A 15,364-nucleotide genomic window follows, 5' to 3' on the forward strand; every position below is an offset into this window, starting at 1 on the left:
CACGGACATTAATATGAATGAGAATAAAGTGTCTTCATACTATGTCTCACAAATTCGTGAGCGATTAGTCATTTCTGAGATCACACAATATAAACAGTAGATGTTACTGTGCCCAAGGCTGTTTGCGTTCTGTCTGGTTGATAGCCGGAAGTGACTCTTTAAGGTGTGGAGAAGTCTCTCACTCAAGCCGTGAGATGAGAAGGGATGGGAAAGAGCTCAGGGAGCCGTAGGCGTTTGTGAAACGCCAGGAGAACACTTGCCGTGACGCACAAGCGGCTGCTGTCACAGGCAGGATCAGCTCGGGCTCTGCAAAGGCAAGGTGTGAAAGGAAACCCCATTCTAGGATCGTTGTATACCTTGCGTGGGTGGTATGGTGCTTGCTGTTGCCTTGGAAACAAAGATGATCCAACTGAGTTCCTGTCTTGTTCACACATGCAGTGTGCACATAAGCATAGATACATACACATATGTTATAAATAGCAGCTCTATCTTTACTGTACCCGAAAGGAGTGTCTGTTTGCATATGTGCACTTTATTGCACTGTATCGTGTGAGCAATAATCGGCACTCGTTTATGTCTGTGAGACACAGACTTTGACAAGGTGTGGTAAAAGTCATTTGGCTTCGAGTGTTTATAAGGGTCCTAGGGCCTCACTGACACTGATAAGACAATAAACAAACATGTGACCGGTAAAAAAAAAAAAATTTAAAAAGATACTGTACACATTTATGTTCATTGCTATCATTAAATCCTTGATTAGCCATACAAAAATAGAGAAGACATAGTTCAGTAAGTTTCGGATGATATAAAAAAAATAAATCATTCAAGTATGAACTCATAATTTGCACAACAAGTAGGCTCCAGTTAAAGGGACAGTACACCCAGAAATTAAAATGTAGTCATCATTTACTCACCCTCATGCTGTTATAAAAAAAACTGTGTGACTTTAATGAAATTTGCTGAAAAGTTTAAAGGATTTTTTTTCACTTGCTCACCAATGGATCCTCTGCAGTGAATGGGTGCCGTCAGAATGAGTGTCCAAACAGCTGATAAAAACATCACAATAATCCACAACATGACTCCAGTCCATTGTTTATGGATTGAGAACTCATATTTTAGCTGGAATTAAATGTTTGAAGTTAAAAATGTCTTGTTTATAAAAACACTTTCTGTTTTTCAACATTAATTGATGGACTACAGTCATGTTGTAGATTAATGTACAATTATATTAACAATTAACAAATTCTGACAGCACCCATTCACTGCCGATGATCCATCTGTGAGCAAGTAACATAATGCTAAAAAAAATTCAAATCTCCAAACATTTTTGGGTGAAATATTCCTTTAATCACCATTCACTGACAATCTTAAGTTCTAGCTCTTTTTGGCATGTTCTTTTGAGTCAGATTGTTTCAATGAATGATTCAGTTGACAAAACTGACATATAGTGCTACAGTCCCCATTTATCGTAAATGTGAACTATTCCTTTAAACTCTTGTGTGACTTATGATTCCATCTTGCCAAAGTTTACTGATATTGCATGACACATTATTGCACAGACAGCAGTGACAGTGATGATCTATCACACTGATTAGGACAATGTTCCTGCTGTGTGCTTTCATCACTTTGTTATGGTTACAGTGCAATGTTGCCATCTGCTATTATTTCACTTAAATACTTATCTTGAGCTAAGCTCGGATTTGTTTTTACTTCTGACTGCTAAACCAGGCAATGTGTCATTCAGTTCCTTATTGTTACTTGTTTGTTTGGTTGATTCCTCTGTTACCATAACAAAATGTGAATATTGCAGTTACAAATCTTCTTAGACTTCTTCAAACTTGACAAAATATAACAACTTATCGCACCACCGTGACGTACATCAAAATATGTTGATTTCAGTCTCTCGACCTTGAAACCACACATGACACACCCCTTGTGGTGTCTGAAAATATCTAGTGGTTGCAACTGGCGTTGAAAACAAGCACAAGAAAGGTGTGAGTCTAAACATATATGTGTAAAAACTAAAAAACAAGTCTGACCTAACTGCGTCAAGTAGCTGTTTTGTTTGTGCCAAAACAACTGTGACATTTCTCAAGAGATTTTTGCCGCATTTATGTAATCATCCAGTTTTTTTCTTAGAATTGTGGCAGGTACCTCTGTGTAGAGCAAGTCAACAAATAACAAGCAGACCACAGCTGACACATTTTGAAGTTTTAGTCTAGAACACTCAGTTTTGTTAGTAATACATTTTATTAATTAAAATAAATTTAATACAACATGATCATCAATTAAAGTGATTATGCCACAGCATTTCCACAAAATAAAGTATTTCAGTGAAGGAAGAAAGTTTAATAAAACACTTAACCCCACATTTAACACATAAGAACCATCTACCAAACTGAAATACTGTAGAAAACTCCAAAAAGAGAGAATATAGGACAGCCACAATCAGGACAAGCACAAGTTTAAATGGCTTGCTGCCTGCCACCCAGATAATCAGCCACCCAGGCAGCAGAGCTGCGACTGCCCATCAGGCTACAAAAAGCAGCTGTACATCCTTAACTCAGCAGGACAAAAACACATTAGGAAATCTAACCTGAAAACTAGAACAACTCACAAACTCCCAAATGGAGAGGAAGACTTTCTTCAGTATCTGAGAGTACACTGAGCTTGTTATCGTACCCTAGAGGCAAATGTTCAGTGTTTTGTGTCTTTAAGAAAGCACTGTGACTGTGTTCTGTAATAGTAGGGTATTTGAGAAAAGATCAAAAATTTGAATTGTTCCATCATTGAAACTTTAGAACTTTTACACTTATACTTCCAGATAATCAATCCTCATGCCTAAATGCCAGGCATTTACTTTCCCTTGAACCAACATATCATGCAAGAACTCTCCACTGCACTACAGCTCCAACAGTACCATATTGAAAAGACCAGCATATGCTGGTTAATGTTTTGACAAATGTCAGCTGGTTTGAGCCGGTTTAAGATGGTCCTGAGCTGGGTATAAGCTGGTTGTGAACTGGTCACATGCTGGTCCTAAACAACTATTTCCTGTTTAGGACCAGCTTATAACTAGCTCAGAACCAGCTCAAACCAGCTGCCATGCTTCAAAACATACCTAACCAGCATATGCTGGGTAGTTTTTTCTAAATATAATTACTCGTATTCAGAACTCTTCACTATAGAACTAAACAAATAATTTGTTAAATAAGTAATAGATAAATACTTTAATTAAATTTTAATTTAATTTAATTTAATTTAATTTAGCAAAATTCATGTCGTGGCATTGCATGTGTCATTGCTAGGCCCAGACGATGCTGCTGATGAAAAATCTGCAAAATTGTGCATATAGATTTAATGGAAATAATAAAATATGTTATTTGAAAATGAGAGCACTACACTTTTATTGGTATATGAAAGGTTAATCAAATCAGGAAAATATTTAATAAACATGCACAAAAGGAAAGGGGATTTGATCATTTAAGAACTCACAGAAGGCCCAATTTAACAGAAATCGGTGGCATTTTTGCAGCTGAAGTTTCTGTGTGGGCCTAGCCATCAGCATATACATACACAAACAGGAAGTGCTGGTTGTTAAGTTTAAAGGAAGTTCACCTTGACAGTTACAGATTGCTGATGAATACATTTATATCTGGTAAAGTTTGATTGGTTTCTGAATGACCACATTATGTGTATTAAGTGTGAACAGATAAAGTCAAAACCTATTTTATTAAAGCCTTATGGTTTTATTTCTCCAATTATATGTATTAGAAATTATATTATCCTTGACAGGAATGTTTTTTGAATCATCTCTTATAGCCAAAGAGTGTTTTCCACCTGACCTAGGGTGACTTTCACTAAAGTGAAAGAAAGATGCAGATGCGAAAATAAAACAGAACAAAAGGAAACAGATTAGCATAACCACAAAAACCCTCTTGCAAGGCACCAGCTCACACATAACAATCTGCTCAGTAAACAACATTCCCTAGTTCTAATAAATACTCACCATTTACCACAATGTGAGCAGACCTCGCCATTTCATAATCATCATGCACAAGGGCAAAAGCCAGAGGTGTAAACTGTGCAAACTGCAGCACTGCATCAACCTTGTGATTCAGTATGCTTCATTCTGTAGAACTGTAAAAATTCTGTGGAAATTTTGAAACGTGTTGACAAAGGCAAGTTTATTGGGTACTTTTCTTGCAGGGTATTATTACAAAGCACGTCATGTGCAGCAGAACTCAGCAGCCGTACACAATAGAACAGAGCGTCTGTAGCAGAACTAACGTCGCTGATGACAGTCAATGGCACTCAATTGTCCTAAGTTCTGCTTTTGTGTAAATACCCAGAGCCGTTCCTACATTCACTGATTGGATCATCATCGAAAGCTGTCAGTGTGATGTAAAAGGGGTTATGCATGACCTTAAAGGACAAAACACTGATCAAGGTCAATGCTACATTCATTTTTAGACACGTTTTCTGATTCAAATGTTGATGCAGGCTGATAAGTCAGAGTCTCATTACGCTGTCAATGTAAAGGTTACAGATTTGAATACAGACAAGAATTCAATCTAAGAACTGTAAAGTCACTGAGATCCCCCCTCCCATCGCCTTTCCTGTGAAAGAAAGTGTGCTGCTCCAGAGGGACCGTCCCTGCATTCAGCATATGCGTCACTTTGGTAAAAAAGCATCTGCTAAACAACAAAAAACAAGTTGCACAGAACTAAGGCATTTGGTTAGATGCTATTCTGTCCAAGTGTCGAAATCCTTCACTTGATTAGATTACCTTTATGCACCTTTTTAAAGGGGTCATATGATGCGATTTCAAGTTTTCCTTTCTCTTTGGAGTGTTACAAGCTGTTTGTGAATAGATAAGATCCCTAAAGTTGCAAAGACTAAAGTCTCAAACCCAAAGAGATCTTCTATATAAAAGTTAAGACTCGTCCACGCCCCCCTAAAACGCCTCGTTTAAACACGCCCCCAAATGTCTACGTCATTGTGTGGGAAGATTTGCGCAGCACATTTTATGGAGGACTGTTTCCTGATCCTGGGGTAGTAGACTACAATGCCGGCTGTTCTGACTCACAGCTTGTAAGTACATTTTCATATTTAAAGAATTTGCCACTGACGATTCAAACGCGAGTTTTGAGCAGTGCGGAGTTGCACTTGTTGTTTGTCGTTTCTCCGATCACAAATGCAGACATGGTTTTATGTTTACACTGCGCGATGCAATGCAACGTGTAAAAAGACAGTATAAGTCATTATAATCCCTAATTACGTCCCCACTGGATGCAACAAATGTCTAGTTTATAATGGGTTTTATTGTTTTTGCCTCATTGAACCGCCAGGACACGGCATCACAGTTTAGTCAAGGGCATATTATTTCCATTACATGCTTGAGGTATTCAGCCAATCACACCGCATTGGATAGCTGGCCAATCAGAGCACACCTCGTTTTTTAGAACGATAAGCTTTGTAAAAATCAACGCGTTTCAGAAAGGCAGGGCATAGAGGAGAATCAATAAAGTGCAGTATGTGGAAAATAATGAGTTTTTTTAAACCTAAAGCGCATAAACACATTTCATTACACCAAATACACAAAATAATGTTCTTTTTTTAGTAACATCATATGACCCCTTTAAGGTTTATTGTTTGGTTATGCAAGTGGAGGCAAAGAGCTGGGAAAAAAGTTAAAAGTTTTAATGTTTTTAATTTTAAAATAAAATAAAAAAATTATAATAAAATAAATAAATAAACTTTACGTGCTGAATAAATATGTTAAAGAAATAATAGAAATATGTTAAAAGCATGTCATGCACGTCATGTAGGTGCATTTGAGATGCCAAATGCAACTATTCAAAACAAAAATGACAAAAAAAATACAGGCATGATAAAAAAAATTTTTAAAATACACCAAAATAATAAAATAAAATAAAACCAACAAAGACCAGAATGTGCCAGAACAAAAACATGGCAGAATGCAGAGCTCTCTTGACTCCATAATGTTCTCTCTCCCTTTTTGGCAGAGCTCAGTGAAGCAATATGTTTGAGATGTGGGGCACTGGACCTCACCCAAACAGACATCAAGGTGATGAATCTGTGCCCACTGCAGCTGGAATGCAGCACTGCCTAATGATAGACAATGGGAACAGGAAGCAAGAACTGTTTCTAGTATCAAAATCTGCTTGTTTAGTAACATTATATTGGTAGTTGTGTTTGTTGGTGCCATAAACACCACCTAGAACATGAGCCTGTGTAAAAAAGTAAATATATCTTATATCATCATGTGCTGCAACATTTGGTCAAAAAAACATATTGCTGCTGCATAAATACCACTTTTAGCAGCTGTATATTTCTAAATAAGAAACTCAGATCATCTGCAAAAGCATAATATTCACAACGAGACCACAGGTGTACCTTACCAGGGTACACCTCAGATTTCAATGGAAAGAAGTATTAATGTATGTCAACCATGCTAGATGAACGCACAACCCATTTATAGATGCATCCTGTGGAAACGTATCTCAAGATAGACACCTGTGTTTGTAACACAAAGTGTTTGTTTATAGCCTCTTTGCTATCAGAGTTCTGTGTGTACTGTTGTTTCCTTGCGTTGGATTGTTTCTATGCAGCATGGCCTTTTTCTGATATGTCAGCTTCCTGTTGACTTTTTGTGGTTGACATACACACTGCAAAGTGAGATCATCATCATTCAAGACTAAAATAGCTGAACTGTTTTTCCAACCACTTTCTTTTCCATTGAGCAGGTCACATGGTTTCAACTTGTGAGAGCTGCAGACAGAAGTCTGGTGACAACTACTTCCACGTTTTTCAACTACTAGCTCTAACTAATTCAAGATTAGTTTTATGTGATGACTCACAGACATTTAGTGCTAAATATTAAATGTTCTATGTATTTCTTAGTCTCAAGGAAATCTGACATTTTGTGCAAAGAACATACATGAAAAATAGTACAGAATTTCTAAATATTTCTCTATATGTCATAAGTTTTCTTGTTTAAAAAACTGAGAAAAAAATCTTCTGTTTATTGCCAATTTAAATAAAAGCTAGATTTTCAGTGTAGATTCTTGGAGCGCCTGCTGTTTGGTGACAGAAATACACATTATGGTGATTAAGACAATGCAAATCATTTAGTAAAACATCAACTAAGAAAAACAAATGTAACAAAAGTCATTGCATCACCAAAACCAAAGTGATGATCAAAAGATACAGAGGTACATACCCATAGAATTTCCTACCCTCTTGAAAGGCATCAGCAGGGCATGACCCTGAGTTATGAATATGACAAATCAAAATGTGATTTTTAATGTACAAATCCTACTTTAAGAAATTGTGGTTTGTTGCTTAGAAATGGTTTACATGTAAGTAATGGGTACACTAGTTCAAAAGTTCAGCACAAGTACATTTGTTTGTTTTTTGTTTTTAATAAAACAAATACTTTATAATAATTTAGTTTTTAAAGGATGCATTAAACTGATCACAAATGACAGTAAATACATCCTTCTAGAATACTGGAAAAAAAGTATCATGGTTTCCACAAAAAAAAAAAAAAAGCAGCACGTTATCATGGCAATTGGTATTGTAATAGGTAGCTAATTTGTATGAATTCGTAGGACCTCGTAGGAGGAAATTTACAAAATATCTTCATGGAACATGATCTTTACTTAATATCCTAATGATTTGGGCATAAAAGAAAAATTTATAATTTTGACCCATACAATGTATTGTTGGCTGTTACCCATGCGACTCATGACTGGTTTTGTGGTCCAGGGTCACATACTGTATGTCACTAATCAGACCATCGGTCAAAAATGCCTTTTTTAGACTTGGTATGCGTTTAAATCACACCTAATACTCACTCCTAACACACATAGTACTTCAATGCACTTAGTCATGTTAATGTCATTCCAAACATCAAAATAATACAACAAGCAAGTTATATGGGTAACTGTCAAACTGGTTGCATCACGGCCTAAAAATGATAAAGAGCTTTAAAGAATGTGAATACTCAACGTACAAAATGGTTAAACCTGTATTCCTTTTACAGGTGTGGCTGAAGTTTCAGGATGAGAGGAAATCCAATATCACGAGTCAGCAGAAACAAACATAAAGACTGAAACTACCGCATTATCGGGCCTACAGTTTAAGGAAACATCTGTTTGTCTTTGGATCTCCTGCAGTGGAAGACGTCACCTAGACGTCAGGCTGTAATCCATTGCAGAGGGGTCAGTGTAAAGCGGCGGACATCACTCAATTCTCAGGACCTGAGAGCCTTACTCATTTCCTGAGTCCAGTCTTCTAACGGGGTTATTTTTAGTGTGCCGTGATTCACTTGTAAGTGCAGTTGGGAGAATTCAGGCCAAGCCGAGCCTGATTACTAATTTCAAGGCAGAAACTGAAAACAGACACAGATTTACGAGGAATATGCCGTCAGAAAGAGATTATTATAGATTAATAGGGCAGAAGGTCAGCTCTTCATTTAGGCTGAAGCAAAATGAAAGTTTTTCAGCCCTGGTCGAAGGTCTTTCATTCAGTCGATGTTAACAGCTTTAGCCTACATGACATTCTTGGACAGATTGGCAGAAATGGAGCTCAGTGACTCTAATAAGATGATGTAATGGACTTACACAGCAATACAAGACTATGTTGATTCTCAATCCTTTATGTTTAGCCTTGGGACCAGGCTGGTCAATGTAAACTCGTAATTAAAACATGCATCACTTACAAAAGCAGCCCTAGATAAAGGACGGCTGATGTAAGCAGCCACAGCCTACATAAATGCAAAAATATACTGTATTTTAGACATAAGTGTTTTCTGTATTATGGCATATTAGTGAAATCTCTGAGGCTTCCGACAGCCCAAGGCACATTAGCACTCCTTGGACAAGCACAGATGTTGTTTTGGTATTTGAGAGAACTGAAGCATGACTGCATGGGCTTTAACGGCTCTGAGGACAGATGTTTACAGCCGCACTTTAAATGGTGAAAACAGCCAGATGCATATTCGTCTCACCACTCAGGAACTCAGGAACGTGAGTGTGAAATGGTGGTGAAAGTGGTATACTGGACTAGTATTTCATTGTTCTAATAACCAATAAAAACTAAAATCCGTCATAAACAAACAAAGGAGAACCTACTTTAGCACATACTGTAAGATTCTAGTTTTTTAAATTTTATTTTGTAAAAAATAATAATAAAAATTAATTAAGACATGCTATGAAAAATAAAATAAAATAAAATAAAATAAAATTAAATAAAATTAAATTAAATTAAATTAAATTAAATTAAATTAAATTATTAAATTAAATTAAATTAAATTAAATTAAATTAAATTAAATTAAATTAAATTAAATTAAATTAAATTAAATTAAATTAAATTAAATTAAATTAAATTAAATTAAATTAAATTAAACTTGGGCTGGCCATCCTTTCAGGTTGTTTCCCTGCCTATGGCCTGAGATGGGTGGGGATAAAAATCAAATAAAAATTTAAAAGTATTAAATTTAAATAAATCACTAGATGCCACCATGACACACATGATATCTACATAATAGAAGCATACTGTAATATTAATGTCAGCCTTCCATATATTTTCTTTCAGGCGTAGTTGACATATCTTCATGTTTGATACTGCCATTCCCCTTCCCTCCCATTCCCAATTTTCCTATAATTATAGACCCACATCATAAAAAGTTTCCTCCTTTGGCCTAAAAAAGAGCAACTGGAAATACAGTCATGTCATTCACTGAACACACACATGCTACAAATAGACTCCAATAACAGAGCAGGAGTTATGGGCAGGTCAGGAGTGAACACTTGAAAGCAGAGCAATGTCATGAGTCAGAACCTTTGACACAAATCCATTCCACATTCTTTACACACTCTCTGTAATGTGATCGTTTCATGCCTTGCGCTACGCGATTGTGAGTATGGCATGCCATGATGTCACTAATATCCAAAAGTAAAAGATTATTATTTTTTTTTTTGTACAGTTATGGCCAAATATATCGGCACCCTTGGTAAATATGATCAAAGAAGGCTGTGAAAATTAATCTGCATTGTTAATCCTTTTGATCTTTTATTAAAAAAAATTCTCAAAAATCTAATCTTTCATTGGATAATAAGAATTTAAAATGGGGGGAAATATCATTATGAAATAAATGTTTATATCATATTGTGAATATGAATGGGAATATACACTTCAGAGATATTTTACTCATAAGAATTTTTTAGGGATGCCAATAATTGTGTCCAACGTGTATTAGAGAAAAACATTTATTTCATAATGATATTTCCCCCCATTTTAAATTCTTATTATCCAATGAAAGATTAGATTTTTGAGAATTTTTTTTAATAAAAGATCAAAAGGATTAACAATGCAGATTAATTTTCACAGCCTTCTTTGATCCTATTTACCAAGGGTGCCGATATTTTTGGCCATGACTGTATAATACAGATTATTCCCTGTGTCATTTCATCTAATGATAATATTGATGGATGCAAATATTGAGTTGTGGTGACCCAGAACTGAAATTATTATATTTTCTGCTGAGGCTAGCATTAAAACTAGCCATGATATTTTTACAACAAGCATGTTTCAGTTGATTGAGGAAGTTTTTTTGGAATGTACAATGACATTATGTGATGACAAAAGTAAATTTGCACTCACAAATTTCCCTGTCAGATGACTTTCCATTCCTTGTCATCATGAGAGAAATTACCTTTTATCAAATGACTTTTTTCCCTATTAAATGAAATATATCACATAATTTTACCACAAGATATAGTTACTAAATAATTTCCCCCCTCTTCCTCTCATTGAAAAACATTTGCATATATAATAAACAAAGTGGATAGTATATTTATTCACATACTATACTAATATATCATCAACCTGAGTTTACTTTTCAAGACTTTTCATTCCGAAGAATCAAAATATATTACTTCAAATACATATTTTGTCTTTATTATGATAACCTTTTTTTCAATGCCATTCATTTTCCTTGACGTCAGATGATTATGCAATTTCAAAAGAGAAGTCTGAACCCTACAAGGACTTTCTATTCTTTCTTTTTTTAAATGATATCTTTATGGGTAATGATACAACATAATTTAGTTCTACATACATAAATATTTGTGTCTAAGATTGCAGCTGATAAATACATTTACTTACTATCACACTTATTTATTTCCACAGAAATAAACAGGGCTTGATGCTAAGCTTATTTTGTTCTTTTTCTTAGAATCTACTTTCTATAACTGCTTTTGACAAGATAGTATGTAATTTCTCAGTTGAGCTCAGATTATCAGCTCTTCTTATTTCATAAAACAGTCAACGGCGACATCTCGTGGCCGGTGACAGTAATTCTGCAAGTCATAATGCGGTCAACTGAGGAGAAAACTGCACTTTCATGTGCTTTAGATGATGATGTAGAGGGACTTAAGAGTCTTTTGGAAAGCAAGAGTGCCAAAGAAACTCAGCAACACCAAAAATGTAGCAATTTAAGACTTCATTGAACAGAAGAAGCACCTTGAAGACATACTGGAACCTATTCTGCTCAAGCTTAACACAATATGAGAACTGATATATCTGATATATCCAATTTGCATAGAAGACAACTGTTTTACTGACAACAATTTTACTTCATTCAGTGTCAAACAATGCAAAATGAATGTATACTTTTTCATTTAGCCCAGGTCATTTCTACCCTAAAAATATATATTTGTGTTTTATTTTATTTTATTTTTATTCTCTAAATGAAGTTTTTTGTTTCTTATTTATTCACAGCTGAAGCCACATTGAAGACAAGAAAGCCTTAGAAGCATTTTGTCATTCAAATGAAAATAAATATAGGCCATTTACAAAAAAAATTGGTTACATTTCCTTAATACATGCTCTGTGTTTAGTCTTTTTAAATATAAAAAATAGACCCTTAGATGAATACTGTATAATTCCTGACACGAAATTGCAACAATTTTATTTTGAAAATATATATATTTTAAAAAATATTAAAAACTTACTTTTAATTTTTGTTTAACTTTACTTAATTTAGAACAAGCACGTGCACTTTTAATTATTTACTGATAAAGAGAATGAAGTTGAAAAATCAAAAGAAAATCAAAATCAAAGAAATCAAAAATGATTGCGACAAATTAATTCGTTTATAGTCTAAAAGCAGCGCTATTGGCTGATGTTCTTGTGATGCGCTTAATGAACACTAGGTGGAGACAGAAGCCGCCTTTCGTATTCAGCTAAATTATCTCTCAATATCTATAAAATTGAATACATGTATTTTTCATTTAGGTTATGTCTACAAAATATGTTATTCAAGAACTAAATTCAACGCATATAAAAGTCAAATCAAATTAAGTACATTTTTATGACATTTTTGCACGAGGTTAACCAGCAGATGTCTCACTCGATAATCACTCAGTTCACATCTGTCTTACTATGTCGATCGATGTTGTCAAAGTCTCAATTCGTCCTCATTTCACATTCAACAAACACATTATGTATTTAATCACTGAATTTTAACCGATGTGTAAATGTAGTAAAACCTGCCTGAATCGGTTTTAACCGTAAATGTGTGCTGATCGAGTCACTCGGTTATCCTCTAGTTTCCCTGAATCCCAGCGCACAGGCTGGCAGTGGCATGTGATTGAGATGGAAAAGCGGTCTGGATTTTGAAGTGTGAAAAGGGCTGGGACCGGGAGGAAGGGAGGGAGGCAGTCCCAAACAACGAATCACGCTTAAAGTGGACGACAGAACAATAAACTGATACTTGCTGCTATTTTGATGATTTTTGCCGCAAGGACAATGCAGTAAACTCCTGCCGACGATCCAGGAAAACCGACGCCTGGATTCATTCAATCTTTACTTGTTTCCACGATCTGACTCATGGACACAGACAACTCCATCCGAATATAACTTCAAGAACTGCTGCTGGTTGCTTCTGTTTTAACGTTTGGCTGCTAATTCTGTTTAAGAAAACTAGGGTGATCTGAAACTTTGCACTTTCTTATTTTTTAGGGTTTGATAAGTGTTTAAATACACTTTCGACGCTTTTTTATACCCGTATTTCCTTATTTTATTGTCGACAAGGTAGCTACAGTGCCCAGTAATGTAAACGTAGATTAGAGTCGCGCGTACATAATTTATATTCCAACTGTGAAACAAAGAAAATATGGGAAACTCCAAACGTTTAGTTTGAACATTGTCATACTACTGTCGCTAGTTTTTATTTAAACTCTTTTTAGCTGTATGGTTTGATACTAAACCAACTCAAACCAACGGAAAACATTTATGACTGAGGCTCTTCTGCCACGCGCGTGGAAATCCACAGGACTGGAGTCGTCACCTGGACGTTACCGTGGAGGTGTATTGAGCATGGAGACGGATTCAGTAACCGGTGGCGACGTGGACTCGGTTCAGGGAGGCATGGTTTCTTTAGACCCTGTGGTCGATGGGATTTTGATGGACTCGTTTTGCCAGCAGCAGGGATGGGTGCGTGTGTATGGTAAGTGAAATTCAGTGGCCGCGCTGGCTTCAGATCTGTTCACCTTAACACCTCGGTGATATAAATCACAAAAGAGGTGTTTTAAATATAATTACGTGCTCAAATACATTAAATAACAAAATGATTTGGGGTTTTATTTTTTATCACCGTTTAATACCGAGGGGAATTCAGAGTCTTGTGTTTACCGAAGCATTGTCAGACAGGACTGTTTATGGCAAGCCTTTTTAACATTTAGCCTGTTTCTTATCAGGGAAATTTCTAGCGTTTCATGAGCCCCCAACCCCCATTAAGTGGCCCAATATTTAGATTTTATGGAAATACTGTTTCCAAATTATGGATATATTTATATAAATTTATATAAATAAAAACAGAATCAAGCTACCTACACAGAATAAGATGCTTCATCGCTAACAAACGAGAGAAGACATCTGCAAATTTCGTTTTCTAGAGTGGATTGTAGGTAAATATCAATATCAATCAGTGCTCCATTTGTATTATTAGAAAATAATTTTTTATGATATTAGATCAACAGAGTTAAACATGTTTGAATCTGGCATGGCTAGTTCTGATTCTAAACTTCTAAAACACACAACATGCTGATTTCAGGAAAAAATATTTCGGGTCCGTCTTGGAACACAGTTGTCTTTCACTGGTTCTTGTTCCTCAGTTAAAAGGGTTAAGCGATGCCCTGTTCCTTGTAACTAGGTTTTTTCCCCACTAAGGTAAACTGTTCATTATGTGCCAGTAGTAAATACTTGTTTATTTAGTCAGTGTTACTTGAACATCATAATAATTCTTCTTCTTCTACTAGTCATTCCCAATACTAGTAACTATGACATTGAAACAATTGGCTTGTTTTAAAGTTTAAATATATAGGGGTCTGTTGATCAGATATCAGTTATTAATTCTAAACTCAAATTTATACAAATTGCTAGTTTCGTATTCCATTTCTTTCTGTTACTGTTGTTTATTCCTTAGTTTCTTGTAGCTATTAAAATAATCATTACTAGTATATATTCAAGTTCTTTTTAGTAACAATTAGCAACATATCCTGGCTGTAATTTAATAATTGCTTTATGAGCCACCAATGTACAGAACAGTTAATAGTTGAGCAAATACTAGTCACTGTTGGTGTATTTACTGTTAATTAAAAAGAAGTATGAATAACATTAAAATAGATGCTGGTTAGTTGTATGGGATATTAAAATGAAATGTTAAAGTGGCTTGCCATAGTACCACAGCTCTAATAGAAACATGTTGGCTTAATGGTTCATTTTCCTTCCTGTGTGTGACTTTTGCTATACATTTTCAACTTAAAAAGATACTAGGTTAAGTCAAATGTCCTTATACATTATACAGTGTGTCTGATGGTATCATGGTACAATAAATTGTGTGCCTTTAGTATGTTTACTTTAACTGAAGTGAAAATTGTGAAGAAACAATGGCATGAATATACGATAGATTCCAAATGTGTGCATTATGATTTGTGGTTAAAGGAAGGGCTGTGAGGAATATCCTGGTTACACATAATAGGTTTGAATCTGGTTGTGGATGATTTTGTCTCCTAGTTGTAATAGGAGACTGGGTGCAATAGAAAAGGTTTTAGCACATTGTTGAGAAAACACAAAAATGTGTTCTTGTCAAGGTTTCAATTAGAGTTTTAATAGGGGTTGTTAGTAATGCACAATATTAATTCTGATTTACAAGACAGAGTAATAGTAAGCCATGGTTACTGATTGTGTTTCCAGATCTGTGTTGTTAAATAAAGCTTCTTTTAAGGCTGTGTGCACCCTATAGACATGTTGCCAGGGGCTGTTGTCATG

General features: G+C 35.3%; 1 protein-coding gene across 1 annotated transcript in view; it reads left to right on the forward strand.

Moving 5' to 3' along the window:
• The first annotated feature begins 12,661 nt into the window (after window positions 1-12,661).
• The window catches only part of LOC109107929 (ras GTPase-activating protein nGAP-like), an 85,360-nt gene continuing 82,657 nt past the window's right edge, over window positions 12,662-15,364 (forward strand). The window contains exon 1 of the mRNA XM_042718560.1: window positions 12,662-13,541. Coding sequence (XP_042574494.1) covers window positions 13,328-13,541 — 214 coding nt within the window. The 5' untranslated portion in view covers window positions 12,662-13,327. The remainder of the gene's footprint in view (window positions 13,542-15,364) is intronic.

Source organism: Cyprinus carpio, chromosome B2, assembly GCF_018340385.1.
Source record: "Cyprinus carpio isolate SPL01 chromosome B2, ASM1834038v1, whole genome shotgun sequence".
Classification (NCBI taxonomy): Eukaryota; Metazoa; Chordata; class Actinopteri; order Cypriniformes; family Cyprinidae; genus Cyprinus; species Cyprinus carpio.